Source organism: Ipomoea triloba, chromosome 1 (genome assembly GCF_003576645.1).
Source record: "Ipomoea triloba cultivar NCNSP0323 chromosome 1, ASM357664v1".
NCBI lineage: Eukaryota > Viridiplantae > Streptophyta > Magnoliopsida > Solanales > Convolvulaceae > Ipomoea > Ipomoea triloba.
The window spans coordinates 2,396,732-2,423,881 of NC_044916.1; the positions used below are offsets into that span (position 1 = coordinate 2,396,732).

At 35.0% G+C, this 27,150-nt stretch overlaps 5 protein-coding genes across 6 annotated transcripts in view; 2 read left to right on the forward strand and 3 right to left on the reverse strand.

Moving 5' to 3' along the window:
- Positions 1 to 3,291, reverse strand: part of LOC116027083 (dynamin-2A-like) — an 11,334-nt gene extending 8,043 nt beyond the window's left edge. The window contains exons 1-8 of the mRNA XM_031268511.1: positions 3,171 to 3,291; positions 2,862 to 3,032; positions 1,854 to 1,904; positions 1,624 to 1,744; positions 1,398 to 1,487; positions 949 to 1,010; positions 751 to 865; positions 289 to 628 (exon numbers count right to left, since the gene is read on the reverse strand). Coding sequence (XP_031124371.1) covers positions 289 to 628; positions 751 to 865; positions 949 to 1,010; positions 1,398 to 1,487; positions 1,624 to 1,744; positions 1,854 to 1,904; positions 2,862 to 3,008 — 926 coding nt within the window. The 5' untranslated portion in view covers positions 3,009 to 3,032; positions 3,171 to 3,291. The remainder of the gene's footprint in view (positions 1 to 288; positions 629 to 750; positions 866 to 948; positions 1,011 to 1,397; positions 1,488 to 1,623; positions 1,745 to 1,853; positions 1,905 to 2,861; positions 3,033 to 3,170) is intronic.
- A 3,427-nt stretch (positions 3,292 to 6,718) lies between these two features.
- Positions 6,719 to 9,574, forward strand: LOC116002273 (glycosyltransferase BC10-like). Its single transcript, XM_031242379.1, has 2 exons — positions 6,719 to 7,917; positions 8,780 to 9,574. Exons 1-2 carry the CDS (start codon positions 7,396 to 7,398, stop codon positions 9,419 to 9,421), a joined length of 1,164 nt encoding a protein of 387 aa, XP_031098239.1. The 5' UTR covers positions 6,719 to 7,395; the 3' UTR covers positions 9,422 to 9,574.
- A 2,920-nt stretch (positions 9,575 to 12,494) lies between these two features.
- On the forward strand, positions 12,495 to 14,255 carry LOC115998338 (COX assembly mitochondrial protein 2 homolog). Its single transcript, XM_031237885.1, has 4 exons — positions 12,495 to 12,705; positions 13,537 to 13,604; positions 13,700 to 13,804; positions 13,906 to 14,255. Exons 2-4 carry the CDS (start codon positions 13,560 to 13,562, stop codon positions 14,020 to 14,022), a joined length of 267 nt encoding a protein of 88 aa, XP_031093745.1. The 5' UTR covers positions 12,495 to 12,705; positions 13,537 to 13,559; the 3' UTR covers positions 14,023 to 14,255.
- Positions 14,256 to 14,487: 232 nt separating this feature from the next.
- On the reverse strand, positions 14,488 to 16,696 carry LOC116015230 (cytochrome c). Its single transcript, XM_031255260.1, has 3 exons — positions 16,482 to 16,696; positions 15,413 to 15,546; positions 14,488 to 14,865 (listed from the first exon to the last, which is right to left on the reverse strand). The coding sequence occupies exons 1-3, from the start codon at positions 16,591 to 16,593 to the stop codon at positions 14,773 to 14,775; spliced, it is 339 nt and encodes a 112-aa protein (XP_031111120.1). The 5' UTR covers positions 16,594 to 16,696; the 3' UTR covers positions 14,488 to 14,772.
- Positions 16,697 to 20,964: 4,268 nt separating this feature from the next.
- Positions 20,965 to 23,715, reverse strand: LOC116031655. Of its 2 annotated transcripts, XM_031273926.1 has the most exons (3): positions 23,536 to 23,715; positions 23,143 to 23,222; positions 20,965 to 22,775 (listed from the first exon to the last, which is right to left on the reverse strand). In XM_031273926.1, exon 3 carries the CDS (start codon positions 22,402 to 22,404, stop codon positions 21,202 to 21,204), a length of 1,203 nt encoding a protein of 400 aa, XP_031129786.1. In that variant the 5' UTR covers positions 22,405 to 22,775; positions 23,143 to 23,222; positions 23,536 to 23,715; the 3' UTR covers positions 20,965 to 21,201. The 2 variants fall into 2 exon arrangements, with proteins under 2 accessions (XP_031129786.1, XP_031129780.1); XM_031273920.1 differs by lacking the exon at positions 23,143 to 23,222.
- Between the last annotated feature and the right edge of the window lie 3,435 nt (positions 23,716 to 27,150).

Consider the following 27,150-nt stretch of genomic DNA (forward strand, 5'->3'; position numbering starts at 1 on the left):
AAAAAAAACCCCCCCCCCCCCCCCCTCTCTCTCTCTCTCTCCCTCCATATTAGACAACTCATCAGTTTGATAATGTATTGCTAAAAATGAAGAGCAAACGAACCAAACATACTAGACGACTCAGCCAGAGTTTAATAAATTGAAAACCAACCAGGATCAAACTCTAACATTGCAAGAGAAATTAATGGATTTGTTGACAGAAAATAAAATAAAAACAATTCAGAAAAACTTCAATTTCTATAACTAACTTTGCCCATTAAGGGGATTTAAAATGAAAGGGAAGTTTACCCTGAAAGAAGATTTGGTAGCCTGAGTTTCATACGATTACGGATCTGTTGGGCAAGAGTTTCAACTAAGGCTAATCTACCAAGCTTGCTTTGAGGAGCTCCAGTCAAAATAGATTTAAGACTTTCACTCTCAGCTCGCCAAGCTGTTTCTAAAGAATCATCCCCAACATTTCCTGACTGGGCTGAGGCTATTGAAACAGATTGACCAATCAAAGCAACCCATGGAATATCAGATGTGCTTGGTGGTCCTTGATTAAGCAAAAGAGCCTGAACGGCTGCGAGAATCTTCGGCTCTGAAGCTGCTTGATCTATCTTACTGATAACACCAATAGTTCTTGTAGCTGAAGTATGAAATAGTACATGCTTTTCATGCATTATAGAAAAACAATAGTAACCAGAAATTCCAATATATGTCCTTTTCTTTTTAAGCCAACAAACTGAAATGCAAGATACTGAAACTTACATTCTCCATCATTCTCCTTTGCAATTCTAAGTGCTTTGTATGAGGAAACTTCTGGTGCCTGAGATGCAGGTATTACAACAAGTAATACTGCATCACTATGCTCTACATACTGACTCTGTAAGGAACAATTAAGTGTAAAATCTCCTTTTAGGAAGGCATCCAAAATCCAAATTGATATTCTGAAAGAAAGCCACTCACTGATGAACTATCAAGACGCCCTTTGTCCACTCCTGGTAAATCAATTAATTTTAATGGTGGAGCTGTAGACCACAAATATCAGCAGATTAATAAAAGCATAAGAATTTCAGAACAAGAAGAATAAAGGGGAAGTAAATACAGCATTGCCAGACTAAAACTGAATTCAAGATGTTAGTAACCACAAATTCAAGTAAACACATAATTATAGAACATCAGTGCAGCTAATGATAATTCAAATGCAATGTTGAGTTAAAATGCTAAAAGTTCATTTGACTGCTATTCAACAGTTCTCTAGAGAAATATGGTTCTCAGTAGTCTGAATTTCTACATTACATTGAGAGAACAGCATTCCTCAAATGTAATGTTAGCCATAAGATTTACCAATGAGCCAAGACACAAAAATCTTTCTAATGGGTTAACAATAATTGGAATTATATGTCTGGCCATACCTGTACTGGTTTTAAGCTTCAAATATATCTCATCGCAACTCTTACTTGATATTTTGCTTAATCTCTCCTGTAGAGAGCGTCGAAGAGCACCTACATTGGACCAAATGTTGAACAAGCACAATCAGATTATGATATATTTATCATGTTGGTGAAAACTAATTCATACAGAATCCACTCCACTCTTAATTATAGAAAGAGGATTCAAAGTGAAGAAAAGGGGGCTCACTTGCAGAGACTTCTTGTGATTTGCTGTCAATCTGCAAAATGATTAATTTACTGCTCAAGGAACTATCCCTTTTCAACTCAACGCATATAGGAGCACGTGTAGCACCGCCTTCTCCAGTTGGCTGTTCAAATAAAAATAAAAATAAACACATTAAGACATGAAAGCTGTATATCAAAGAAGCTTAAAAGTAACAATCCAAAAATCTAGAAGACAGCTTGAGAAAATCTCACCAAAGCAGGATGTCCAATAACACTGTTCAGCACAGCAGATTTACCAGCACCCTGAAGAATGTCAACAATTAGAAATGGATACCACACAGACTCCAATAGAAGTACAAGTAAGATGACAAATCCTAAATACTTTGTTGACTCAATATGCATATTCAGTTGAAATAAAAATCCTCTAACAGTCAAAGTACACATGCAAAAACAAATTAATAGTCCATGTAACCCAAAAAGGACATTCTCAACTGGTTTTGTATCACCTAAACCAACGTAATCTCCAAATTTTGTTTCAAACATCCTGATCAAAGTAATTTGAAAGGCATTCACCATTAACATATGGAAATTTAATTAGACCAGTAGTGCACTATTCCTCCATCCAAACTTGCTATTAGACAATGCAACTAGTGTCTTGCAGCTCTTTCTAAGAAGGAAATATACATGCATGCCAAGCCACTGCAATGTGAGAGCTGAGAAATAATTATACTTCATCAGAATATATACAGGTTCACAACACTAGCAATTATGCAAATGCATGCCAAGTCACTGCAATGTGAGAGCTGAGAATTAATTATACTTCATCAGAATATATACAGGTTCATCACAACACAAGCAATTATGCTAGAACATTTAATCAGCTCAAAGCACCATACAGAACTAACAATTCAAGCCCAAATTGAAGCTTATGCAATGTGGAAAACTAAATATCCAAGCTATTAGCACATTGATATTGCTGGTCCAACATATGTATCAAGCAATACTCAGATTAGCAGTATTCAAAGAAGTACTATAGACTCAGAAAGTTGGAACTGCACTTTCAACTACATGAAAGCCTACATTATTCACCAAACTAAAAATTGCACATCCACCGATCAACTTAGCACAGCGCCTACTATATCTTTCATGTATCACACAGATCAACACACACACACACAAACATATAGCGAAGCCTACATTATGATCAAAATCGAAATACTTAGAGTGAGGAGACATGGAAAACATTATTAATTACATTACCGTGCAGCCGAGAGCAACTACATTAAGGAACGTTGAGGGCCGTCTCGACGAGGCAGACATTACCGCTTCAACGTCTTCGTTGGCGAGCACAGCCCCGGCTTGCCGCATCAAATTGGCAAGCTCTTGCAGCTCCTCGATTGCCTCCATAGATCCAAATCACACAGCTCTCACCTTTGCGTTAAAAAAAAAAAAAACAAAATCGAAATGCACCTTACATATACATACGTACACATGTATATAAAATTACATAGTAGCTCAGATGATCAGAGAATGCAATATTGTTGATTCTGATAGGGAAATTGTCTGAACCTTTTGTAACGTGGCTTCTAATTTGCATGAGAGAGAGAGAGCGCGGGGGAATGGTATGGAACGTAGAGAGTGCGAAATGATGCTCCGTTTTCGCTCGCGCTACACTTGAGGAGAGAGAGAGTATGGAAATGTGGAACGCGGAGAGTGCGAAATGATGCAACGTTTTCGCTCTCTACGCCTATACGTTAGTTATCCTCGTTTTAACTGTATGATTGTTCTATTGTTTGGATTGGTAGAGACCATTGTGCGTTATAGACGTCAATGGGAAAGGACAGAGTATGCAAATTATAGATTTAATACCAAATTTAGTCATCCACTATAATAATTTTTTTAGATTTAGTTATAAACCGTCTTTTTTGTGCTTAATTAAGTCATTAACTTTTATGATTTTATCCAATTAAGTTCTCGACTGTTAAAATCAATGATTAAATTGAAAAAATTCACTATAGTCGATGACTAAATTAGGTAAAACAACTATAGTCGAAGATTAACTTGAGTAAAGTTACTAAAATCAATGACTAAATTGTATATTAATAGAGATAAAATTACCAAGTTATCTTATCATATGACTGAATTGGATAAAACCATCAAGGACCTAATTAAGCACAAAAAGACGTTTAGGACTAAATCGAAAAAAATCACTATAGTGAGTACTAGATTGGGTATTAACTCGCAAATTATATATATTCAGGAAAATGAAGGTTTTTTTAGCGACCAATTCGATATGACTTAATAATTACAAGGTTTTAAATTTAACTCTTTACAAAAATGATATATTGACCTTTTTAATTAGTTTGAGCATATCAACTCTGAACAACTTAAGTCGATTTAGCTCTTGTACTTATTTGTCAACTAGGATTATAAAGTAGACTTCACCTTTAGCGCAATTCAAATATTTTTTTTCCGTAAATCAAAGAAAATAATATTTTTGGTCCAAATATTTATATAGGGAATAACAATTTAACTCTAAAATTTTGCATTGCATTTCGTCTATTAGTTATAAACGGTCAAAATCATTGCTTCATGAAAAGGGAAACCATTAACCAACATGGTTGGCATGGTGGTTCAGCATCTCGTCCCTTAAGCATGAGGTTGGGGGTTCGATCCCCACCCAGGTGAATGGAGCACACCATTTGGCCAGTCCCCTACCACTTATGACACGTTTGGTTCTATTCCCAGGAAAGCCAACTTTCTATTCCCAGGAACAATGTGACCTATTTCCCTTGCCAACTTTCTATTCCCAGGAACAATGTGACCTATTTCCCTTGCAAGGGGAATAGAGATTCCTAGGCCAACTTTTTATTCCCTTTGGTAAAACTTTCTATTCCCAGGAACAATGTGACCTTCCCTTTGGTAAAACTTTCTATTCCCAGGAACAATGTGACCTATTTCCCTTGCAAGGGGAATAGAGATTCCTAGGCCCCCATAGGTATTAGGCTATTCCTGAGGACGGCCAACTTTCTATTCCCAGGAACAATGTGACCTATTTCCCTTGCAAGGGGAATAGAGATTCCTAAGCCCCCATAGGTATTAGGCTATTCCTGAGGACTCCTAAGCCCCCATAGGTATTAGGCTATTCCTGAGGACGGCCAACCATAGGTATTAGGCTATTCCTGAGGACGGCCAACTTTCTATTCCCAGGAACAATGTGACCTATTTCCCTTGCAAGGGGAATAGAGATTCCTAGGCAACCATAGGTATTAGGCTATTCCTGAGGACGGCCAACTTTCTATTCCCAGGAACAATGTGACCTATTTCCCTTGCAAGGGGAATAGAGATTCCTAGGCCAACTTTTTATTCCCTTTGGTAAAACTTTCTATTCCCAGGAACAATGTGACCTATTTCCCTTGCAAGGGGAATAGAGATTCCTAGGCCCCCATAGGTATTAGGCTATTCCTGAGGACGGCCAACTTTCTATTCCCAGGAACAATGTGACCTATTTCCCTTGCAAGGGGAATAGAGATTCCTAAGCCCCCATAGGTATTAGGCTATTCCTGAGGACTCCTAAGCCCCCATAGGTATTAGGCTATTCCTGAGGACGGCCAACCATAGGTATTAGGCTATTCCTGAGGACGGCCAACTTTCTATTCCCAGGAACAATGTGACCTATTTCCCTTGCAAGGGGAATAGAGATTCCTAGGCCAACTTTTTATTCCCTTTGGTAAAACTTTCTATTCCCAGGAACAATGTGACCTATTTCCCTTGCAAGGGGAATAGAGATTCCTAGGCCCCCATAGGTATTAGGCTATCCCTTGGAGAAAGATCTTCCTTTTCCCGAAAGGCTCCTATATTATTATTTAAAAAAAAAAAAAAACTTATAACTAAGAACAATTAAGGTTCCTTAAATGAATGAGCTTTTGGCTTTTTAAGGCTTCCTCATCCTATTGTTAATTTCAAAAGAGAAGCAATGCTTCTCTTATATAGAGGAGCTCAAATGAGCTCCTTTTCATAAGTTACCAATGTGGGATAAAAAATTTCAATTTGTATTTTAAAAAATTATTATATATGTAATTTTGTTTTAATTTGTATTATTATTATTATTATTCCTTTTTTCTTATTATTGTTATTAATATTATTATAATTTTTATTTTATTATTACATAATAATAATATTAACATTAATAATAACATGAATGTCCTTATTATTATTATTGTTGTTGTTATTATTATTATTATTATTACATATTTTATAAGGGTATTTATGTATAATAATAATAATAATAATAATAATAATAATAATTTTGTACAAGTGCATTTATGTCTTTTAAATATATATTACATTTCTATTCCTTTAATCAACCAAACGCTGGAATACAATTCCCAAGTTTATTCCTTCCGCGAACCAAACGCTGGAATACAATTCATATTCTATTCCTTACCTATTCCATTCCTTATGGAATAGTATTCCTATTCCCTTTAAATTCATTCCGTGAACCAAACGTGCTGTTAGTGTGCTCACCGTTGGAACGGAGGTGGCTGTCGGCTGGAGGGATACCTTGGGAAAAACCCAAAAAAAAGGGAAACCAAATTAGGATACCTTGGGAAAAACCCAAAAATCTTAGTGTGTAACGGTCACATCAACAATTTACAATTTCAAATTGTGTTCCCGCATAATTTGACTCTTAAAAAATCTTATTTATAATCATGATTGCAGTAAGCACTAATTAGACGGTAGAGTAGTGCTTAACTAAAAGCAACACACGCACATAAAAGTTAATATCGCCTCCACTAAGACTCAAAAATCGCCTCCACTAAGACCCAAATACAAACTTCATGCTTCCTGTATGAAAAAGTCAGTGTCACTGGACCACAATCTCTTGACAGATAAATTTCTAACCTTAGACTTGAATTAACAATTTGTTTATTAATTACCCATGGTTACGGTTAGATTGTTTTATTAATATTAGAACAAACTTAAACACAATCCAAAATTTGGTTAATTAATATAATTCTTAGTCTTTTTTTTTCTTTATACATCAATAATAAATAAATTACTATATTTCGGAATTGGACTGTATAGTAGACTGCATCTTGTCGTGAAGTTGTAGATTTGCCGTCTGCAATCTGCATAGCATAGGGACTTTTACACCGAAATTCGCAGAACTATATATCCAAAATAAGAAACTCGGCGACAGCATAATAGTAAACCTGCAATGATGTGCGTGAACTGTGTGTATCGTTGAAGTACCTCTGATGTTTAATTGATTCTTGATTTCTTCGCCGTCTGTGAGTTTTCCAATACTGAACTCAGAAGTGAAACTTTTTTTCTTGATTCATTTTTGGTTTTTTATTGATTTGCTTCCTGAGCTCCGATGATCTTTTATTTAAATCCCTAGCAGCCTTGAGGATATGAATTGAGATCCATGTTAAATTCCTTGACCTTTCCAATCCGCTGTTGAATTTCTGTTTGATTGCATCAACTTTCAGAATTCAAAACTTTCAATTTTGAGAATTGGTTTCTGATGGTCTGATTGAGAGTGAACCAAAAAAAAGGTGATGCCAATTTGTTGTAATTTTGGCTAGAGAGGTATTGAAGGTCGAAGGTTGATGAAAATTGATTGGGGATTTTTTTGATACATTAGTTTTAGCTTACTTCAGACTAATCTTAAGCCCCTAGAACCCTGCTCAAGAGTGGATTAGATTAATTGGGAGTTGCCCTGTCAGTCCTCAGGTTCTATACACTCTGCGCACAAGGGGTCTTATTGATATAGAATAAGGGGGAGAGAATGAGTAATGGGAAGAAAGAGGGGTCCGAGTATAGATTATCAGTCCCAAGGGACTCCCCAATCAGCATGTTGACAGTGATTTCAACTTTGGTTGTATTTGTAGTTGGAGTGGTGATTGGGCTGGCCTCTAGCACACACATTGGTAGGTACTTGAGCTACCAAGCGCAGCAAAATATCAGGAAAAATGCGTTGGATGATACGGTTGTGAGGTGCTTATGTGAGGATTGTTTGAGCATGGAGAGTTTTCAGAGGCCGAGGAATTTGATTCATGGGATGAGTGATGAGGAGTTGTTTTGGAGGGCGTCGTTGGTTCCTACCAAGGAAGAGTTTCCATTTGAGAGAGTACCCAAAGTGGCCTTCATGTTCTTGACTAGGGGAGAACTGCCCATGATGCCATTGTGGGAAAGGTTCTTTAATGGGCAGGACAAGAACAAATACTCAATCTATGTGCATGCCCTTCCAGGATATGTGCTCAGTGTGGCCAATACATCTGTTTTTTACAAACGCCAGATTAAAAGTCAGGTACAATATAACTGATATCTGCTATCTAATTATCAGTTTATTTCTTTTCATGCCTATTTCGAGTGGTACTTTTTGAGATATCATTGCTAAAAAATGTCGGCATTCCATTTGCATTGGCTTATTTTCACACAGAAGTTGTGAGCACTCACACATAATGGCAAGTGCCAGGTATAATTTGAACGTGATGTGTGCTTGTTCACGAACTTTAGAATGTTCATTTTGAAGTGATCTGTAAAGATCAGTAGAACTGGATGCGTTTTTTTATTATTTAAAAAAAAAACAGTCAAATGCTTTCCTAGGACTGTTAAGTCAAAACCATGGGAAAATTAGTGAAAAGAATTGAAATGCTAAGGTTGAGTCGTAATTACTGAATCACAGTGATTTACAAGTTATGCCAGAAATGACTTGGATGAAATTGAGGATAAACTTATAAACCTGCTGGACCATGATACCAAGTCACTATAAGGTTGTAACAATGAAAAGGGAAATACTAGAGTGGCCTATTCTGGAAATGACATTTGGCCTGCAATTGTAGTTAATTGTTTGAACCTGAAAATTATTATTCAATTGATTGATAAGATATTTAAGGAGAAAAAACAGTTTCCTCCTTTTCAGGGTAAAATGGAGTTCTGGAAAAGAAGAAAAAAAAAGTAGAAGTTTACTTTGTTGAAGTTTTTGGACATTATTGACTTTAGTTTGAAGGGAAGGGGTGTTATTAGATTATAGGATCTAACTGAGCAAGTAATGATGGAATATGTACCTCTTTTATTAGTTGATTTGAAGAATGTATTGTTTATTATTTTGATTTGGTTTCGGTTCCTGTATGTGGCAGTCTGCTAAACTGTTGCACTATTTGTTTCAGAATGTTGAATGGGGATCAGTATCGCTGGTTGATGCAGAGAGGCGGCTTTTGGCCAACGCCCTACTAGACTTCTCAAACGAACGATTTGTTCTTCTGTCTGAGAGCTGTATCCCGGTTTACGATTTCCCTACAGTCTACAAATATCTCACTGAATCAACCCACAGCTTCGTCGAATCATATGATGACCCTACTCGGTATGGGCGTGGTCGCTACAACACTCGCATGAAGCCTGATATCAAACTTCATGAGTGGCGAAAAGGATCTCAGTGGTTTGAGATGAACCGTGCTTTGGCCATCATAATTGTCTCAGAAACCAAATACTACGCTATGTTCAAGAAGTATTGCAGGCCATCCTGTTATCCCGATGAGCACTACATTCCCACCTATCTACAACTGCACCACGGGTATATGAATGCTAACCGAAGTGTGACTTACGTTGACTGGTCATTAGGTGGCCCTCACCCGGCATCTTACACTGCAGCTAACATTACCGAAGGCTTCATACAGTCAATAAGGAGTAATGGCACATCGTGTTCTTACAATCGTGGGAAGACACAAATCTGTTATCTGTTTGCCAGAAAGTTTTTTCCAAGCGCTTTAGAACCATTAGAGAAACTGTCCTTGAAGGTGATGGGGTTTTAAATTTTGTCACATAGATAAAAAGGGTTGGTTTTATCAGTCTTTTCTGATTTTATTTAATGGAGCTTTTGACATAACTACAGTTTTGGTCATGTAGTTTTTGTGTGTTTGTTTATAGAGTACTGAATAGAAGATTTGTTGAGAGTGTTGAGCATATAAATATAATATAAACATAAATGTGCAGTCCAACTATTAGCTTAAGTTTTTAGTTGGATGGAACACACAATTCAATTTGATATCCACCCAAAAGGTCATGGGTTCGAATCTCCGGAAAAATTGTTGGTTGCACAACATCTATTATCTCACTCAATTTCGAAAAAAATTCTCTCCAAAAAGTTTAAATTTTTTACAAGTTTTTTGTGGACTCACCATTTTACATAAATTATATTTTAATTATTTCTTTGTTTATTATAATTTTAATTTTATAATTGTAGTTAAATTAAGTGTTTAAAATAAACATACCAACATTTGATTGAAATGATAATTATAAAATTAAAATTAAACTACTCATTGCTTAAAAATTAAACAACAAAGTGGCCGCATGCTGGTGGGCATGTGTTCAATACGCCGCCCGTTGGGGTGGGACATACGCTACAAGCACTCCTCTCCCTTTTTTTCTTCTTTTCCGGTCAAAAACCAACAATTGTAAGAGGAAAATTTTTGAAAAAATCGACCTCCCTAACAATAAAAAATCCTATACCTAATATTTTGTTTTGCAAAAATCACTAAAAAAATCCTTATTGGGACTGGTCTTAGTGTATTGAAAAGAGAGAAAGTATAATAAACAATGCATTCATTATTGATGAAGATTTTGTTGAAATGAAATGATATTACTACAAACTTTATATGATGAATGCTCAATATAATAAACATTTATCTCAAGCATTCTTGCAATTCTTTCTCACTTTTAAATACTTCAAACCTTGTGGCTGTTAGCACAACAAAATTTCTATATGGATTAATTGACCAGTTGAACTATGTTTTAAACTTTTGTACACAAGTGATTTTTGTACACAAGTGACGATTCCAGCTGGGCCAGTTCCCGTGCCTCCAGGAGCGAGGATTAGTCGAGTGGACCTAGACTGTTAAAGAGACGGAGAAATACCTAGTCGGGTGGACCTGGACCATTAAACAGACGAAGAAATACCTAGAACACCAAGTGAATTTACCCCAAAAAAAAAAAAAAAAAAAAAAAAAAAAAANAAAAAAAAAAAAAAGAAGCCGTGGAATACCTCAAAAGTGAACCATGCTGTCAGGTTAGTATATTTGCAATTCTATCACTAACGTAACCGGAGAAATCCTTAAAAGCGGGTTAGCTCAACGAGTTGTCAAGTACTGTAAAGCAGCAGCGGATCGAGTGGAAAGTTTAGCAGATTAGCTCAAGAAATTGCTAGGTATGAATTCTCTCTACACTGTAATTCATTTTTCGTTCTTCTTTTCGGACAATCACAGGTTTTGATTGGAAATCAGTCTCGTACCCTAATGTAGAAACCCCTCTCGTATTTGGATGCCCCCCAACTGTTCGACAGAATTCCTGAATCATTGTTGTTCCTTTGTTTGTAATTGTTCTTCAGATTCAGATAAAGAAGAACAATGTTCGTTCAATTTTTGAACAGTTTGAATCACGAGGGCAATTTGTGTTCTCTTTTTTCCTCTTTTGCTTCTTCTTCTCCTTCTTCTAATCTGTTGCTTCTCTGTGACCGAATTCGTGAAGAAATGCTGCGGAGAAGGCCGAGCAAGATCGAAGTCAAAATTGAGGACAAAGTCGAACTTGAAGAAGCGCGCAAACGCGGCGGCGCCGCCGCCGCTGCTACTGCCGTCACCACTTCCACAGCCACTTCAACTGCCACTGGCGCCACCTCTCTCCTCCACCACTTCGATAGATCCGCCGTGGATCCCTCCTCCAAATCCCACCGCATCGGTCTCTCCTCCTAATTGTATGCCAAGGTTGGTTGATGGATATGTGGAGGAGAATGCCATGGATTATCCATATCCAGAGAATTCTAAGTTCCAATCTTTCATGAAAAAAAAAATTTAGTAAGTGAATCTGAACAATTTCTATCATATTTCTGGTTTCTCGAACTCTGATGCTATATATGCTAAAGAGCCGAGCCTGCAAGACCTTCATGTAGATCTCCTTCTACGAATTGAATATCCCTTTTGCAATGTTTGAAATGTTACTATGTTAGTAAATCAAGTTTTCACTTTTCATTTCCTTGATGGCCTCGTTAGGTGACATTACAAAAGAATGAAATTTTTGTACAATAATTAAAAGTTTGTTCTAGCTTAATTGAGTGTAATTCCTTCTACGAATTTGTCCCACATTCTCTTGGCTATTGCAGTGTAGCCTTTAGTCTTGTCAAAACTCAAAAACATATTTATTCAATGTGTTCATTATTTCGCATTTGGCAACATTATACAGGTTGTCTCATGGAAGACACATAATATATCTTAAAATTTGAGCACTCACATTATTACCATTAAATTTAATGCCTATTAAATTAATATTTAATTGAATAATTAAATTTGAAACAAAATCATTAATCAATGAACCAAGTCAACCAACTAGCTTACATTTGGTGACGTTATAGAGGTTGAATGTGGTCGTATTTCTCCACTCTACTTTCTCCTTTTCAACATAAGGAGATAGAGCTATGACACATGACCAACAACTGTATTCAAACTTCTATACTGTCACCTCTAATCATGACCTTTAAGTTATACGACGGATCAACTACGCTAATCCCGAGACATTTTTATTTAATTAGTCCTTATATATAAGGATACAATGGGACAAGGTGGGGAGTATACTCCTCCTTGCAACCCACAACTCATTCCCACGAAAAAATTTCAAGGACATGAAATTACTGTCCCAATTAATTAACGCTATAATCAAACTAATAATTTAATATAATTTTTAATATTTAACTAAGTAAATTTAAATATTAATTTTAATACTTATAAATCTTTATTTTTTTATAACTTTATCAATACATATTATTTTTAAAAAATTAATGTACCCTGTTGAATTAATAATAATAATAATAACTATGCATATTTTAGAGTCACCTGCGGACCCGTTCGCAACTTGGCATTGCCGCCAGCGCCACATCTCCGTTGAGAGGAAAGGAAGGGAAAGCGTTAAAGCTTAGCGTTTGCGGCATCTTTTCTCACGATTCAAAGAAATCCTCAGCGGATTAGCTCTAACAAGTTGTCAACTATTGTACTATTGTAAGCAGCAGCGGATCGAGTGGGAATTTTAGCAGATTAGCTCCACAAATTGCGAGGTATGAATTCATGAATTCTCTCTACACTGTATTTCATGTTTCGTTCTTTCCGGACAATCACAGGTCTTGATTGGAAATCAGTCTCGTACTCGTACTCGGACTCATTTATTATATTTATAATGTGTAAATCCCTCTTGTATTTGGATGCGCCCTAACTGATTGATAGAATTCCTGAATCAAAAGGGCAATTTGTGTTTTCGTTTTTTTTTCCTCTGTTGCTTCTTCTTCTCTGAATAGTATGTTCGTTTTCTTTGTACTAAAAAGCACAATCAAGTGAACTTGGTTTTTACATGGCATGCTTGATTTTCATAGCTATGTATATGCTTTTTTGTTACTTGATGAAACACTTCACATGTTCTTTTATTTTTCATAATGTATAATACATGATTTGATATTGCAATTGTTTTTGATTGAAGTACTAAAACTACCAACTGGATGCTTGAAAACATCTCTTGCAACTTCGGGTTGCTTTGTGTGACAAAGCATGCATTTTTTTGCTGTAAAACACTTTGGTGTGCATAACTATTCTAATATTGCAAATCCTATGTAAACTCTAGTAAAATGATTGCAGCAAGAGTGGTGAACTGAAGGAGTGCGGGTTTTGGGGAATGGGGGTGGATATGAAGTGCTTTATTTGAAGGTGTTTTGTGTTCAACAGTTATGTTTATAGAAGCAGTTAGTTATTTTCTGCTTGGGACATTGAATCTTGCAGTTGGAGCTTTTGTACTCGACTGCATAGTCATGTTCACAGCTTTGGGGTTGTGTTATCATGAGATGTTGTTGAATAACATTGACATTAAAATTTCGATGTTCATTTTTTATGTGGTATAGGGATCTGAGTTCATTGGAAAAAGATGCATCCTCCTCTGACATTACATCGGCACCCAATGTGTGCAGAAGTAAGTTCATCACCATACTCTTTGCCAATTGCCAGTGGATAACAACATTGACAAACTATCATCTCACTAATTGAATATGAATTTCATGTGATCAGATTATCGAGCAGTTTCAGAAATGTCATCTGGACCACCCCATTGGGAAATTCTTTGGCGAATGCACTGATCTGAAGATAAAGCTTGACCGCTGCTTCAGGCAGGAAGTAAGATTCCGGGTTCAAATTTCTTGGCTCTCTGATTAGGATTTGTTTCTTTAGTATCCTCCCAGGAGAAAACCCACAAATTTACTTGCATCTTTTTGCAGAAAGCCGTGAAGCGGAAATCAAACTTCGAGGAGAGTAAGAAGTTGAAGGAGAGGCTGCAGGCATACAGGAAGGAAACTGCCGAGGGGAGCCAAGAAGGCACATTTGCACAAGCTTAATCTTGATTCAGCCTCCACCCACATTAATAGATGCTATTAATTATTTGTCTGAGAACATTAGTTACCATAGTTGAGGACAAATTCTGTGTTTGCCAGGATTAGCAAGTTTTTGAGAACAAAAAGTTGAAATAATTTTACTTCAGGAAACCTGTTATAGAAATGTTGTCTATTGTAGATCCAACTTTTATATGGATTAATCAAAGAGCAAAATTAAAGTTACGTATTTAGCATCATCCTCAGATCGTATTGACAAAATCTTCAATTTTTCCCTAAAGATAGATAATTTGTACGAGTCAGCAGTATCTATCGCCATATGCAATTCTATGTAGCATTGTAGCCTGATCAGAAATGATTTGGAAAACACACAAACACATGCGGGCTATTGATCTTGACGTCTTATTAATGAATTATAATCAGACTAAACAAGATCAGAAATGATTTGGAAAACACACAAACACATGCGGGTTATTGAACTTTACGTCTTATTAATGAATTATAATCAGACTAAACAAAAGGGAAGTATCAAGTATGCACTTCGATATATTGAAGTCTAAAAGAATGTCATAAAAGTGCACCCACTACTGGCCTATCTCAACCAGAGTACAGACGTAGCAATAAAACCTTTACGGTTGGTTCACAATATTATTGGCAAGAAAATTGACATCCACCAAAAGAATTGAAAACTGGACGAGTGGTCATTATTCCAATCATCACTACTCAAAAAATCCTCATTCAACTACAAAATGCATTTCAGGCAGTTGATTCCTTGAGATATGCAATGAGATCTGCACGTTCCTGTGGCTTCTTCAATCCGGGGAAAACCATCTTGGTTCCAGGAATATACTGCATGAAAAGGAAGAATCGTTACACTACAGTTTGTGAAGGAAAAAACAAACAAACAAAAAAAAAACAAACAAAAAACAAAATTGAGATCCTCGTATATAAGAATATCAGTACAAGAGGTATGTAAGAGTGGATATTAACATAAATCAATTGGCCACAACATTTAAAAAAAATCAGAAAACAATCACAAAAAGATAAATAAAACGAAGAGACCAAAAAATCAATAGCTTAGATCAAATAAACAGATGAGATTTGAATAAGTGCATTAACAGAGTCCTGAAAAATGCACAAACCAAGCAAATGCATGCATTGAGATAGGATGAAATCTCAGTAATTGTGATCGCGTAGCTCATAACATTTCCAAAATGATACATTTGTGGAACCCTTCATTGCAATTCATATGATGATGTCAAAATCATGCATAAACATTCTTATGGTTAAGCAATTATGTGATCACATAGCTCCAGAGCATGTCCAAGTCAGTACATTTGGGAAGATATTCATAGCAATTCAAATGATAATGACTACACCATGCAAGAAAGCTCACCTTCTTGGGGTTAAGCAAGTAGTCATATAGTGTGTTTTCTCCCCAGATGACAGCCATGTTCTTGTTGGCAGCAGAGTAAGAGTAACCTGGAGTTGTACCGGATTGTCTGCCGAATAGTCCATTCAAGTTAGGCCCTGGAAATTTCAGATGTCAGAAAACATGCCAATAAAATTCATGGATCATGAAAAATTCTACAAGGTTCTGTTGGCTTCCAAAGAATAAAAAGGATAAGCACAAGGGAGTAGGGACCATAAATCTGTTTAGAATGACAACAGTAAGTGAATATATTAGCAAAGGGACAAGAGACAAATAAAAGGTGTGATTCATTTTCAACAGTAATAAGTGGAACTACAAACTGCACTTTCCTTAAAAGTTGGAGAGGACCTAAAACATCATTCATCAAGACTAGTAACAACATTCCAAACTTAAAATTATTCAAAGTGTTCCCTTCAATTTAATGCAGGACAAGAGGATTTCAACACTTCAAAAAAATGAAAATCTTATAATCTACCAAATAAATTTAATCCAAGCAAACTTTTGTATCCTATAGAGACAGAGAACCACTTGGATCGTTAATCTAAATATACATAAATGTTAAATCACATTAATGGAACTGATATCACAGTATCAGCACATTCAAGATACAAAACTAACTTCCTTAGATGACATATATACAAAAGACTGCAAATCTCTAGAAAAAATCAAGTGGATAATCAAGGACCAGCTAAAATTCAATTAAAACAATTTATATGCCTCGAACATATCACTCTAGCTACCGATCATTACGCACATCAAATTTTACAAAAATAAAAATTAAGCAGCTAGAGTCCAAAAGAACGGAAGGTATCTACAAGCTTATAACGTACATGTACAAATAAATTAGAGTGAAGAATAAGTTAATCATATACTCCGTATAATCTATTGTCGGATCCTATATACAAATAAATTAGAGTGTAAAACATGATTTGAGCATCTATAATGATTTAAGCATCTATAATCTATCGTCGAATCCTCATAGATCGCGCACAACACAGATCGAGCCAAAATTTTCACATCGAATTAAGTTTACCTTGCTTGTGGCCGGCGCCTTTGTCAACGGTGTGGCACTGAGCGCACTTCATTTTGAAGATCTTCTCTCCGGCTCTGGCATCGCCGGGCGGAGCTTGCTCAAAGGAGGCCATGAGTACAAACCAAAGGAGGATTTGCGGAGTTTGGTATCGGAGAAATGAGAAGCGAAAAACGCAGATCGGCGAGGGAGTTTGGTGAAGAGAAAAAAGAGGGTTCTAGGGCTTTCCTTTTATATTCCAGAAAAGGCGGCCATTTGCAAGTAAAAAGGAGCGTGCCCTTTGTAGCGGTGGCACGCGTCTTGACCGTAGAAACTTCTTTAGTGACGAATTTGCCCTTTCGTGCTTTGACCGAATATTCGTGCTATAATTTCGTTATTTCCCTTCTCTTTTGGGCTTATATTTTTCGAATAAATTAAAACTTCAATTTTTCAAGTCCCTAAACATTTTATATATGGAATGTTTACAATTTAAATTATGAACATTTAGGTAAATTGTGATGAGTCTAGCTTGTAAGGTGATTCCGAGTTCATAATATAATAATAAGTAATACTCCGTAGTAAATTTATTTTGTATATTATATCTTTAAATGATTAATAAAATAGTACTTTTGATCTTTCTATTAATAATTTTAGTAAATTCTATGTTTATTCAGAAATCTTAATTTAATAAAATGTTATCTCATATTTATCTTCTTTATTCAAAATCACAAAAATGTAGACAAATAACATGCACTATGAAGTGCAATGAATGTATGTAATCAAATTATTCTTCTTCTTTTTTTGCCACAAAAGTGTATATTTGGGATGTTATTTATGAGAAAAAGAGAAATAGATAGTAAATATTTATTAATATTTATATTCAACTAAAAGCGTCATTTCACTGAAAATTTAAAAATTAAAAAGGGTGACATTTATAATATATAGATTGAGTGATATTATATTCCCTTTCTAATTTTCCTCATAATATTTACCTTTATACATAGGCACATAGCAATACTTAAGTTGTTTTCTAATTTTCCTCGCCAAAGACTTTGTGCTCTAGTGGCGACTGTTGACTAATATTACATTGTAACAGAGTCAGTAGTACTTAAAAAAAAGTAAATTTATTTTCTTTCAGTGTCAATTGAAGTCAATCAATTCAAAAGTAGGCAATAAATACGCTTTACTATATTATACTTGCATTCAGATTTTCCAACTTTGTCAGAGTATATTTACATTCAAAGTATCTCTTGTCAACAACAATAACCATCCAAAGCTAATTTAGCAATATTTACTAATCAAATTATGACATACCCAAGCTAATTTAAGCAATATCTACTAATCAAATTGAAAAATATTACTTCTACTTCTAAATTCTATTTCCAACTTTTACTCCATTTCACCAAATTTTAATGTTGACATTTCTATTGGGACTCACATGATAAAGATAACTAATCATCAATCGACACAAAGTTTTTCTAAAAAATGAAGTAGAAATAGTAAGTATATGTAATAGAACTCAATCAAATAATCGGCTAGGCTTGTGCAATACCCGCCCAACCCGATATCCGAATTTTGGTATGGTCTGGTTGTCATTACCTTAGTTCTCTAGCCGAACCAATATGTTACAATTATGCGGGTATATTTAAACGGGTAGGGTTGAGAAATAACTCACCCGAACCGTTTGAATACCCGATTAATATATACACATTATATATATATTGCTTTGTTCAGCTCCTTCAAACCCTATACTATTTGTGCGCAGTCGCGACCTCTCTCTTTTCTTCTCTTTTCTGTTCTCACTTCTCAGACTTCTCTCAAGTCTCATAGTCTTATTAGTTATTTCTGACTTCTCTAGTACTCTAATCTCTATTCTCTCAACTTTCAGTCTCTCTTGAGTCCTGGGTCGTCTAGATTTGAAAGTCTTTAATTTGTATCTCACGGACTCGAACGCCCTCCGGTGGAAGCCCCTTCGCGTGGTTCGTTGGTTGAGTTTGCCACTGACGCTATTTTTTGAGTTTGTTGTCGCCGGTGGAAGCCCTAAAACTCCGGTGAGGCTTGTATCTGTAGAGATTAGACTCATTAGAGACTGAGTCTTTGAGGTATACCGGAACCCTAGTTCAATCATTTTTATGGTTATTTATTCTGTATGTCTGATTATCTGATTCTGTTATGATATATAATATGTTGAGTATAATGAAATTAGCGTTTGCCCTAATTCAATTAAAGTGTGGAAACCCTTAAATCCCTAATTCAATTAAGTATTTTGTTAGTTACCATATGTAAATATGTAATCTATTTATCCATGGTTTATCTGTTAGCCTGTTGCCCCTCTTGGATTGTTGGTCACTAGAGTCACTTATTTTGCTATTTGTATTTGTATTTCTAGTTTGCAAGTTTGGTAGTTGTTACTTGGTTATTTAACTTATTTTGTCACTTATTAGGTTATTTGTTAGCATTGTATTTTGCACTTTAAATCTGTAAACTGTAATTTTGTAATTTATTATCATCTTAAATTTGAATGTTATTTTTATTTTCAAAATTAGTTTGAAAACCGATATAACCGACCGCACCCGAACTTTGAAAAACCGATTGGGTTTTCAAAAATTTAACAACGGTTTGAGTATTAAATAAATTACCTAAAAACCGAACAATTTTCAACATTACATAACCTAGGAGTGGACATTTCGATTTCAATTTGGTTTCTTCGATTTCGATTTTTTCGGAGGGTTCAGTTTGGTTTGAACGGATCGGTTCAGTTCAGTTTAAGTTGCCAAATTTCAGCGTTTCCTAATTTTCTGAACATACTATCACAATATCCATATCCAAAATCTAAACATTATATAACAAAATAGCAATTCAAAGTCTTAACATACTACTAAGTACTAATTGTGAGTCAAATAACAAAGCTCAAAGTAGAGAACATGCTATAAAGGAATCAAATAAAAAACCCTAATAATATATATTATATATTATATATTAGGGCCTTAATTAAGTGGTGCAAGTTGACTAGGCTTATTAAGTGTTTTGGTTATACTGATTAACAAATAGTTTGGTTGGACTCAATAACTACTAGTTGTTATTCAACCAAGCTCACAGTACTCATACTGTTCAGTAGACACCAATATACCATCTAGGGTTCTGAGTTGAGCCAAACATGACTAACGGTCTACCATTCAAGAGACATCACATCAACTGTGACAAATATGAATTAAACGACGAAGCAAGCATCAAGGAACTTAAATTTACTTCATTATTATTATTTTTATTCTGGTTGTTATTGTTATTATTAAAACCAAACAAAGTTCGGTTTGATTTTCGGTTTACAAGAATCTCGAACAGGCCAATTTTGTATTAATAGTTCAGTTCGGATCAGATAAACCAAACCGAAATACCCACCCCTAACATAATAGTTCAGTTCAGATCAGATAAACCGAACCGAAATACCCACCTCTAACATAACCAAACCGACCGAACCCACCTGACGCACACCCCTAATTTTGACACACATCGCTGACATTAGGGACAACATAAATGCATTAAGGGTGTGTTTGGAAACCCGGAAAATGATTTCTAGAAATCATTTTCCGGGTTTTAGGTGTTTGGAAAGGCCAAGGAAAATATGGTCAAAGGAAAACAACCCAATAGTCAATGGAAAATGAGGATCATTTGGAGGAAAATGACTTCCCCTTTTTTTGGGGGAAGTTATTTTCCAAGTTCTCTGTTGCTCTCCTCTCAGCTGCTGCCCATTTCTCTCCTCTCCGCCTCTTCTCTTGCCTTTGGCTTCCAACACTCATTTTCTTCTTTCTCTTGCCATTGTCATCTTCCTATCATCAACCTAAGCTATGTTTCTTCCTCTTCTTCTGAGCAAAATAAACTGATTTCCACTTATTGAAAAAACATATTTTCGAAACCAGTCCGTGACTGGTTTCGGAAACCAATCCTACGAACTGGTTTGCGAAACCAGTCCACGGACTGGTTTCCCCAATTTTTTTTTAATTATGTATTTTTTTATTATTTTTTTGAGATATTATGATTTTTTTGTTATAAATGAATGATTTGTAACATTATTGTGGTGATTTTTTCAATTGTAATACTTTGGTTAGTTGTTTTGATATTATATTAATCATTTGTTAATTATATTGAAAATTGTTATTATAAATGTTGTATTTAAACAAATTAACTAAAATATTTAATTATACAATTTTGTTCATTTTCCGACCTATTTTTTGGAAAATGAACCAAACACACAAACCTAATTTTCTGCTCTGCAGCTAAACACAAGAAAGAAAAATGATTTCTGAAAAATGACTCATTTTCTAAAAAACATTTTCTAAAAATCATTTTCTTGCTTTCCAAACTGGAAAACATTTTTCAGAAATTATTTTCCTACTTTCCAAACACACCCTAAGTACGGTCGGACACTTCAACGCTGAGTAATGAAAGTTACCACCCAGCCATAAATTTCTCGGACTTGAAAAGGTGTATTTCTTATCGCTCTCAAGCATCAATAAATTTGTAGAGAAGTATTGAACTGGAAGAGAACATAAAAGATACAGCAGCTCATAGCTCAAGAATTCCACCAAAAAAATAAGGTGGACAGCAGTCAAATCATCATAACATTTTTAAAAAGTGAAAACTAAAATAGAGCAGTACTTATTATAAAAGCTAAAAATCTTTACAGACAGTTTCTTCACCACAAAAATGGGGTTCACCAAGACTCTTCTTTTTAACTCTGCAGCTATTAGGAAACAGGAACTTTTTTTGCAGGTGGGAGCATTGGCCAGCCGAGAAGTTGAGGTGAGTCAGGAGGGCTCGAATGCTGACTTGGAGAGAAGAGGCTGAGCTCCACAAAGGCCCCGGAAGTGTCATCTTTATCCATTGTCCGAAAAGAAATTGATCCTCGCTTCGTTGAAGCTGCTGAGTTTCTGCCAGGACTAGTTGCAATACTTCCTCCAGGCAGGCTTTGGTTAGCAATTAGAGAAATGGTGTCGTTATGTTGATCATCGCTCACCCTTTGCCTAGCCTCTATATCTCTCTGTAGTTTCCTCAAAGCTAAAGAATCAGCAACAGGGAAGTACACAAGTGTGCATATGCCAACACCCGCACAACATAAAAGGGAAAGAAACCCCAAGAAAGCAAGAATTTCATAGACTAATCCTCCTGGTGTACACAGAACAGATAAACCAAGCAATACAACCCTTAATGGTAAAAAACCTGAAACAGAAAGGATTAATGTGTATACTCTCTTTTGCAAACCCTTATTGATGACCAAATGCAGGATTCTTCTCCCAAGCCAGAACAAATAGCAAGTCAAAATGGTAGCAAAAAGACCAAGGCATATGGTACTCAGTAAAGGGTAAGTGCAGAGGGCAATATCACCATCATCCTTTGTTTTAGGTGAGGCAGCTCTCGTAAAGTAATGCGGCAATTTGTGCGCATCACTCTCCTTGTTAAATTTTGGTCCAATTGAAATGACTATAAGCTGAAGAACAAACACTGGGAGGCAAAAGAGAAGAACATAAGCTGCGGTTTTGCCATTCCATTTCCGATTCAGGGTCACCGACTTCTGTAAGGATGCACGAAGAAGAAACACAACAATGAGGAAGAGACAGGGTTCCGCAAACCCCAGATTCGAAACAATGTAGCATTTGCAAACAGTTTCCTGCCATTTCCAATTAAGAGCATTTAACAATCTTCCGTCACGTCTCAACAGACTCAACCTAAGAACCTCTCCAATACCCCACCAGATTGCAAAAAGTATAAATGTGATTCGTATAATCCAAGGACCACTAAAATAACCAAGTTGGATATAGCCTTGACCGCGGATCCGTGCGTGGAAGTAGACCAAATACAAGATGCAAAATAAACCAAGTAGAACCAAGAGAGCAACAAGACAAATTGTCAACACACCTAGTGCATCACCAACTTCTTTCAAATGGGGCATTACCCAAAGCACAAATTCCACGCATGCTCTCTGTCAGCATGGATACCAGAAAATCCTCTAGTACATAAACCCTCACTCCTCAGCAACTGGAAGTACGAAGCACAGATTTCGAACTGATGTGTGGAAACTCCCGCCGACCCCAAAATAACCATATGATGATTCTCAAACCAACAACCTACTCAGGACAATGTTGAGAAACAGAGAGTCCAGGACTGTTTCAAAGTTCTCCCAGCACCCAATCTTCTCAGCTTTCACCACTACCAGATTGACAGTTACTCCTTCAGAGGGAGTTTCAAGCACCATTCATAATGCTGGTAACACTGAGAACCTTCAAGACTTAGCCCATGCAACCAGCCATAAAGCCAAATAGCCTATAAAAAATAATATAGAATTATTATTCATTAAACCACATGTACAAATATAATATAGGGACAAAGTAACAGGCAGGTTGGTGAAGAGAAACAGAAGCAAGAGATTCCTAACTAATCTTTAGCTGAAGTTTTAAATTTGAAACATAAGTGCAACTTTATCAATTAATACATTTGCAGAGATGCCAGGTGTACTGTTCTTCAATATGACAAATTAAATCACATTTGAATATAACCTTCATTAAATTTAACTATGAAAAAGGCATATTTTCAAGAAGTAGGATCAAGGCCTTCCATTACTAATAGCAAAACCCAATGTTCAAGTGATTTAGCAATGCCTCCTTTTACTTTTCCAATGCTTATCACCTACCTAACCTATGGCATTCCCTCCAAAGAGTTACTCAAGCACTTTAATAAGCTCACATATCCCCATTGCTTGAGCACAACAATCTACACATGAACGTAAAGTAAAAAAGCACATTAACATACATCTATATATGCATAAATTTCCAAAATGATTCAACAATAAGCAAAACTAATTAAGAGCAGACGACAAATTACCGCAACGGTTTAAAATTAAACTAAAAGTATCTCACAGCACCAAGACACAACCTCGGTTGGATTAACACAGTGCACAATCACAACAATTCACACACTAAAAAATATCCTTTCGCATTGCTCTCAACATGCACAGAGAAAAACCATAGTTCAAGCGGAACAAGACGAGAACTGAAAGCAAAACGCGGATCAGAAGGGAGCTTACGAGTCAGAGAAGGTGGATCCGTGTAACACGAACGCCGAATCGAGGAGCACGCCGGAGCGGATTGCAAAACCCTAAGAGAGAGAAAATGGGTAGAGAGATGAAAGAAATGGGGATTGCAGAGGAGAGAGAGTGGAAGGTGAGGGAAGAGGACCAAAGGAAATCGAGAGAGGAGAGAGGATCAGGGTACATTGTTGGTGACAGGCTGTCACCAGCGAATAAACCAAACTCGATATGGAAAATTAAAATAGATTAAAAAATATTTTGTTGTGGGACCGGGAAGGACAGGCTGTACACAGCTGGATACCCCGACCCTCCCGGTTTGTAGAATTCCGAGCCTAAGTGGCAACCTGGCCTTGGCGGTGTTTACGGTGAATGTTCCTCTCTAAAAGGGTTTTTTTTTTTAATACGTAGTAATAAAATTATATTGTGTATTTCACTATTTTGTCAATAACATAAATTAAAAATTTTATTAAATATATAATATATTGAAATATTATTTTAAAAATTAAAAATTCATTAAATTTTATTATTGTTATTATAAAAATTAGGGTTTTAGTCATTTATTTTCATTATTTGCAATATAGATAGTCTTTAAATTTATCTTTAAAATACAAGTCGATATTTTTTATAGCTTTGAAAAGTTGTATTATATGTTTTACAAGATGTACTTGCTCATTTTATACATTTAGAACAAAAATATATAATGTATAATTTTATAAAGCACATGACAGTATATTCGTAACTAATACATTGTAAATATTATTTTGAAAACAAATTACTCTGTATACGATACGGATTAGCATTCATGCGTCTTGCATCCAATATATAGACGGTAGACCCACAATTTTTGTACACACTTTAATATACTTGTACAATTGGAAGATACCTTAAAATTTTTCTTGTTATTATTATTATTATTATTATTTTGAAAGTATTATTATTATTATCATTATTACATAAAAGGGTCAAACTTTACATGAAAAGTCATAATTTCGACAACCTTCCGGCACTATTTTCGACCATAAATTGACCGGCTTCGATCAGCAATTGATTTGTTTTCAGAAATAGTGCTGAAGTGTCGTCGGAGGGTTGACGGAACCTAGTGGCATGTTATCACAAGTCACTAATCGATTTTTGGACTTCATTATAGCAAAATAAAATATTAATGGATTGAATTGTCATTTTAACAAGTTTATGGGCCTAATTGATTTGTTAGGTAAAGTTCGAGAGCCTATTTGACCATTTTCCCACATTATTATTATTAGTCAAAAACTTGTGTGACATCATATCACAAATCCTTGTCCGTGAGTTGGGTTAAGCCAAAATAAAAATGTAATACTACGTACTAATCAAGGATAGTGTATTTGTTACTTATAATGAAAACTGAAAAAAGTATAAGACTTTTGAATAAAAATTTAATATTTTTACATTTTGATTTAAAATATTATATATTTTTTTTGAGAAATTTAAAATATTATATATTTTTACAAAAGTATTACATTTTTCTATAAGTAACAAACACTTTATTTATTATTAGTATTACATTTTTTAGTATGAATATTGCATTTACATATTGATTCTACCCATCTCACAGATAAAATTCGTGATACAGTCTCTCATGAAATTCACTATTATTTTTTTTTTTAATTTGAAAATTTATTATTATTATTATTATATATTATTATTATTATTATTATTATTATTATTATTATTTGCAACTTGCAAGATGAAGTTGGGGTTGTCATGTGGCATTGAGTCTTCTCACTGCAGACATGCCGTCATGACATGTGGTCTAGTAGCAGGTGTGTTTTTCTTTTTTCCCACTATTATTATTATTATTATTATTATTATATACTTTAACATCTTGCATTTGTTAATGCTAAGCCCATTTAAATGACAAAAAGCATTTTATTTTAGGTTAGTGAAAATTTTTAAAGTGATATACGATATTATATGTATTATTAAAAATAAAATTAGAAAGTACCTTGAAAGAAAAGGGCAAGTATGGTGGATCATGGTTCTCGTATATAAATATTAGTATCTAATTATTACACAATATTTTTTTTCATATGATTTGTGAGCTACAATTTACTTAATTTACACCTTCAAATTGTGATTGTAGATTCTTTTTGTCATTCAAAACAAAAATAGTAAAATTGATAATTTTAACATATAATTAACATTGATTGACTCTACCTAATCATCATTCACATTCAAAAAAAAAAAAAAAAAAAAAAAAAAAAAAANAAAAAAAAAAAAAAAAAAAAAAAAAAAAAAAAAAAAAAAAAAAAAAAACTAACCCATATTCCAATGGATGGACGAAGAATCCATATTTGAATTATTCGTCCATCTATGACTAGACCCTTTAGTCAAATTTCACCGGAGAAGGCGACCTTGGTGTCTTCTCCGTGACCGGAGACCGATCGTCAGTCGTCAATCATTTTTTTACCTGAAATTTTATGGAGGGTGGCCGGAACTTTACTGACTTGTGATAGCAGGTTCATTAATTTATTTTTGGGCTTTATTGTATCGAATTAAATTATTGATGGGTGTAATTATATCTTTAAAAGGTTTAAGAGGCTAATTGGTTTTTCAGTTAAATTTCGATGATCTATTTGACAATTTTTCCTTTTAACTTAACAAAAGGTTGTGCCAGCATACCATCATGCCGTGAAATTTGCATCACTCGAGCTGCCATTTTTTATTTTTATTTTTTGATAATAATGAATTGAAGCACATTGTTTTGAAAACTCTGTCTTGAAATCAGGTACGTAAAACAAAGTCTCTCGAGACTTCATCCTGACCATACAACTTTTCCCAAATCTTACTCATCAATCATGCCTAATGCACGTACGTTTCACTAAATATGAAACATAATAATAGAGGAGAAAATTGAAAGACATTCTAATTTTGACAACTTAAAAAATTTAAGAAAAAATAGTAAAACAAGCGATCAAATTAACCACGAAAATGTAATTAGGTCACTACCTTTTTACAACACGGGTTTCTTACAGCTTAACAAGATGTCTCAAGTTTGAGTCTTAAGAATGCAGTTATCTTAAAACTTATGAGGGAGTGCATTGCTGTCCTTTACGATGATACTCGAAAATTATGCAATCAAATTAATTAATGGTTGTTCATGTAAATTATTCATTAATTTGATTAGTTGGCATATGGTGTGACATTTTTTAAACATGCAATGCTTACATGTTTTACAAATCATTAATAATCATAACTCTCCACCATAATCATCAACCACCTTTTGCTACTATCAACTAGTATCCTTGCCATTGTTGTAGTAGCTCAAATTCAAATTTTTTTACCATTGCGGGCAACAATCAAGTTCTACCATAACTCACAAAACCAAATAGAAGAGCGCTAGTTTGTTTATAAACTGTAATCAATATCTACATTATAATTTGTAATTAATATATTTTGAAAGCAGCCAAAAGGAAATTAATTAATAATGAAAGAAGTGTTGAATACACTCGGGAGAATAAACTCCCAAATCTTTAGACCAAATTGATAATCAACCGCTTTTGCAGGAGTATGAGCAAACTATTTCGTTGATCACACAACATAACAAGAAATAATCGAATTAATAAGACTAATACA

What these genes read in the sequence shown, in the direction of transcription:
- LOC116002273 (XM_031242379.1), top strand. Translation starts at nt 7,396, where the DNA reads ATGAGTAATGGGAAGAAAGAGGGGTCCGAGTATAGATTATCAGTCCCA. An exon ending in AACGCCAGATTAAAAGTCAG is followed by an intron (nt 7,918 to 8,779) that starts GTACAATATAAC and finishes TATTTGTTTCAG; the next exon opens with AATGTTGAATGGGGATCAGT.
- LOC115998338 (XM_031237885.1), top strand. Translation starts at nt 13,560, where the DNA reads ATGCATCCTCCTCTGACATTACATCGGCACCCAATGTGTGCAGAA. An exon ending in GGCACCCAATGTGTGCAGAA is followed by an intron (nt 13,605 to 13,699) that starts GTAAGTTCATCA and finishes TCATGTGATCAG; the next exon opens with ATTATCGAGCAGTTTCAGAA. An exon ending in ACCGCTGCTTCAGGCAGGAA is followed by an intron (nt 13,805 to 13,905) that starts GTAAGATTCCGG and finishes ATCTTTTTGCAG; the next exon opens with AAAGCCGTGAAGCGGAAATC.
- LOC116015230 (XM_031255260.1), bottom strand. Translation starts at nt 16,593, where the DNA reads ATGGCCTCCTTTGAGCAAGCTCCGCCCGGCGATGCCAGAGCCGGAGAG. An exon ending in AGGCGCCGGCCACAAGCAAG is followed by an intron (nt 15,547 to 16,481) that starts GTAAACTTAATT and finishes TGAAATTTCCAG; the next exon opens with GGCCTAACTTGAATGGACTA. An exon ending in ACTTGCTTAACCCCAAGAAG is followed by an intron (nt 14,866 to 15,412) that starts GTGAGCTTTCTT and finishes CTTTTCATGCAG; the next exon opens with TATATTCCTGGAACCAAGAT.
- LOC116031655 (XM_031273920.1), bottom strand. Translation starts at nt 22,404, where the DNA reads ATGCCCCATTTGAAAGAAGTTGGTGATGCACTAGGTGTGTTGACAATT.